Source organism: Solanum pennellii, chromosome 6 (assembly GCF_001406875.1).
Source record: "Solanum pennellii chromosome 6, SPENNV200".
Classification (NCBI taxonomy): Eukaryota; Viridiplantae; Streptophyta; class Magnoliopsida; order Solanales; family Solanaceae; genus Solanum; species Solanum pennellii.
In genome coordinates, this window is record NC_028642.1 from 29,804,169 (window position 1) to 29,808,409 (window position 4,241).

General features: G+C 30.9%; 1 protein-coding gene across 1 annotated transcript; it reads left to right on the forward strand.

The window, feature by feature from the left end:
• The first annotated feature begins 696 nt into the window (after positions 1-696).
• Positions 697-2,578, forward strand: LOC107021535 (probable (S)-N-methylcoclaurine 3'-hydroxylase isozyme 2). Its single transcript, XM_015222214.2, has 2 exons — positions 697-1,661; positions 1,756-2,578. The coding sequence occupies exons 1-2, from the start codon at positions 780-782 to the stop codon at positions 2,368-2,370; spliced, it is 1,497 nt and encodes a 498-aa protein (XP_015077700.1). The 5' UTR covers positions 697-779; the 3' UTR covers positions 2,371-2,578.
• The last annotated feature ends 1,663 nt before the right edge of the window (positions 2,579-4,241 follow it).

Consider the following 4,241-nt stretch of genomic DNA (forward strand, 5'->3'; position numbering starts at 1 on the left):
TTTTTAATTCTTATTTAATTCTTTTTCTTTCATTCCTTAGTTTAAAGAAAAAAAATTTAAAGTATCTTTTTTGTATATATTGTAATTTGATTTTTAAATTCAAAGAAAAAAATTTGGTCATCTACAATAAATTTTACAAGAATACTAGTGAAACATAAATAAATTTGATCATCAAAATATTAATTCTAAATTAGTCATTGAAACAAAAAAAAGTTAAAAAAAAATTATTTGACGAGGATTAAATTTACTCATATGAGATTATATTTTTTAGAAAAAATAATAAAAAATTAGATTAAGATTTTTTTTTTTCATTTCCGTTAGAGGAAAAGGGTGTATGTAAGCCATTTGTTTATAAATAGGAATATATATGAGCCACTTTCATAATAAGGCATATATCATCATTAAATGACAAAGTTGAAAGATATATCAGACACTTTTTTTAAAAAATAAAATAAAATTGAGATTACAAATCATAATCCCAAATTATATTTATATTGCATGTCCAAACAAAGAAAACATTGATATCTTATCATATCAAATCTAGGGATGATTGTGCATTGTTCCCCACTAAAATGACATATGAAAAAAGAATTAAAATATTAAATTACCTTTCATTAAATAGGAGTATCTAAAATATTTTTTAATCCCTAAATTTCTAAAGTCTATAGTTATGTTTTTTTTTCTTAACGTTTAGTGTAAGTGACCAAGGGTGTCTTGCCCTTTATATATGCGTTGCTACATAATGGATTTATCAGAAAATTAAACCAACAACCTGGTGTATGATGTATTACTTAATAACTCCAATTCTTCTTTCTGTCGTTTTTGTAATCACTTTGAGATATTTCTATCCATCAAAAACAAAATTACCGCTTCCTCCAGGTCCATTTTCATGGCCATTTATTGGAAATCTTTTCCATGTTGGTAGAAAACGTCCTCATGCTTCTCTAGCAAAGCTAGCTCAATCTCATGCTCCTGATTTAATGTCCTTAAGGTTCGGTACACGTCTGGTGGTCGTAGCCTCATCCCCTGCAGCTGCTGCTGCGGTTCTTAAAACACATGATCGTTTGCTTTCTGGTCGTTTCGTTTCTCATCCCATACGAGTTGAGGGATCGAAACTTCATAATGTATCAACTGCTTTTTTAGAAGAGTGTGATGAGAATTGGAAAAACGTTCGAACTATATACAGGGGAGCCCTGTTTTCTAACAAAGCATTGGAATCACAAGTGAGTTTAAGGGAGATAAAAATCAGGGAAATGATGCAATATTTAGATACTAAAATGGGACAAGTGATTAAAATAAAGTTTGTGGTTTTTGTGACCGCGTTAAATGTGTTGGGTAATTTACTTCTTTCGGTAGATTTAATTGATTTTGAAGGAAAGGGAATTGGTGCAGGATTAACAGAGTACTTACGTAAATTCACTGAGGCTGGTGGTATACTGGAGTTATCAGATTTGTATCCTGTTTTGGCTATTTTATGTACGGATTTGCAGGGGACGTATAAGAAACTTATCGGTATGTTTGATACTATTTGTGCTGTTTGGGGAGACATTGTTCAGGACAAAAGAAAAAGAGACAGTCAACCTTCATTGGATCCTGTAGATTTCGTAGATGCTTTGGTTAAAAATGGTTTCACTGATAAACATGTCAATGCATTGCTTCTGGTACTGTCACTCAACTAATAATTATTATTTTTCAATTAAGGAAAATGACTTTATGATAATTTAGTAATTGTTCTCTATTTCTTTGATCTTTTAGGAAATATTTGCAGCTGGGACAGAATCTACGACTGCTACGAGTGAATGGATGCTAGTAGAACTCCTAAGAAATCCACAAGCCTTACAAGAACTCCGCGATGAAATATCACAAGTAGTAGGAGGAAGTAAGGGCATTATAAAGGAATCCGACTTGCCAAGCTTACCATACTTGGATGCTTGTTTTAAAGAGACACTAAGGTTGCATCCTCCTGGACCGTTGTTGCTCCCTCATCGTGCAGTGCAAACATGTGAAGTGATGGGGTACAGAATTCCCAGAAACACTCAAGTGTTGGTTAATATGTGGGCAATTGCAAGGGATTCTAAGATTTGGGACGATCCTTCGAGCTTTAAACCTGAAAGATTTATCAATTCAAAATTCGACAACAAAGGGCAAAAGTTTGAGTATATTCCTTTTGGTTCGGGGAGAAGAATATGTGCTGGAGAACCCTTGGCTTCGAGGTTTATTCCGTTAGCTGTTGCTTCATTGATCCATAAGTTCGATTGGATTCTGCCAAATGAAATGGATCCGGCTAAGATTAACATGGATGAGGTATTGGACGTCACCATGTTTAAGAAAGATTCACTTCTTGTTATTCCTAAATTGCGGAATGTGTGAGGGATCGATGATCACTATGATGTAAAATATCCATTATCATTATGTTGAAGTTCATGCTGTGTGTCCATGAATTATTGTGTCAAATTTAAGTCCTTAATTGTCTCTGATGATGTTCATATTGTGTGTCTATGAATTATTGTGTCAAATTTAAGCCCTTAAATGTCTCTGAATAACTTCCAAGATATAAAACTTCTTGTGGTACAGTGAAGATGTTATTTCTCTTGTTTTAAATCTCTTTCCTACAACAAAATAGAACATATATTGTTACAATTGAACGCTTACAATCATGTTATTGATAAAGCTATATATTGGTAATACCAACATTCTGCCTATGGCAAGGCCCACAAAGAGTTAGAGTGGCCGAGTTGATGTCATGATCAAATATGATGCTTGCTTGGTGACTTAGTTAAAAAAATAAAATTACGTCTTTGCTATAAGCTATATCTTTTGATATCAATATTGCGTTACTCTACCAATGAATTAAGTTGAAGACATTAGTGTTCATAGCAAGTATGTAAATTGAAACATTTTTCTTCTTTTATAATCAAAGGAATCTAGAGGCGGGAGAAAAAAGGGTTCAACTGGACTTGAACAATTCTAAATTACTATATGTAAAAGAAAAAATTACAAAACATGAAAGTTAGGCTTAAACTAAAAGTGTTCCTCTCAAAATTTCAAAATTATTTCATATACTCAATAATTTTAAGTGACCAAATTGCAATTTATTCTTTGTTTATAAATAGATTCTTTTTTCTCGATGCATCTGTTAAATATTTAATAAGAAGATTGAGTTTAAAAAAAAAAATTTGATCATTTAAGATATAAATTCAATTTAATTGTTGAATTGTTGAACTCTAAGCCAGACACAAAATGGAACATTTGTAAGACTAAATACTTGAATACATAGTATCAGGATCTTGAATACGATAATCTTATATAGAGATCGTTAGAGGCACATACCTGATGAGGAAGATATTATCACAGAGAAAAGTGGAAGCGTTATTTGTAAATTAGTTTCTACCTCCTTGCTTAACTTTATGTTATCACAACCGTCAGCGATGAAATTATTGTAGAGAATATGTGATAACTCTAATGGTTGGAGGAGGATCAATTTATAGAGGTTATGATTTAATCTGGTACATCCATCAAGTAACCAATGTACGGACGAGATCTATTCGTTATTAAATATTATTTATGATATTACTTAAATTACAAGTAAACTTGGGCCATAAGTAAGAAATAATTAAATAATAATTCTTACATTCTCCCACTAAGCCCAATGACCATATATAATTAATATTTAATAAACATTAGTTGCGCGTATAACAAATCTCTTATATAATGTACATCATATATACCACAATATAACAAACTACTAATGTGAGTTATGACGGTTGTACATAAATTTTAAGCTACATACTTCCTTCCATATACTACTACATTAGCAATTTATCATACTAGGTCCATAAGATATAAAACATACTCTCTCCGTCCGGATTTGTTTGTCATGTTGCGCTTATCAAAAGACAATTTGACTAATTATCAAAGGTAAATTAGATTACATTATTTTGATATTTTAAACAAAAAAATTAGATATTCTAAAACTATATAAAAAGTACTATAAATCACAATTTTTTTGCATATTTATATGATGAAAAAATACATCTTAAAATGTTAGTCAAAGTTTTTATAGTTTGACTCTAAAAATAGAAATCATGACAAATAATACCGGACGGAGGGAGTATAAAATTACGATCCACAATAATGTCTTACAGAGACTTATCTTGTAATATCTCAAAACAATAATGTATACAACATTATGAGAAACAAGAGATTCATTAATGTATATCAGAAACACATAACTTGAGTTC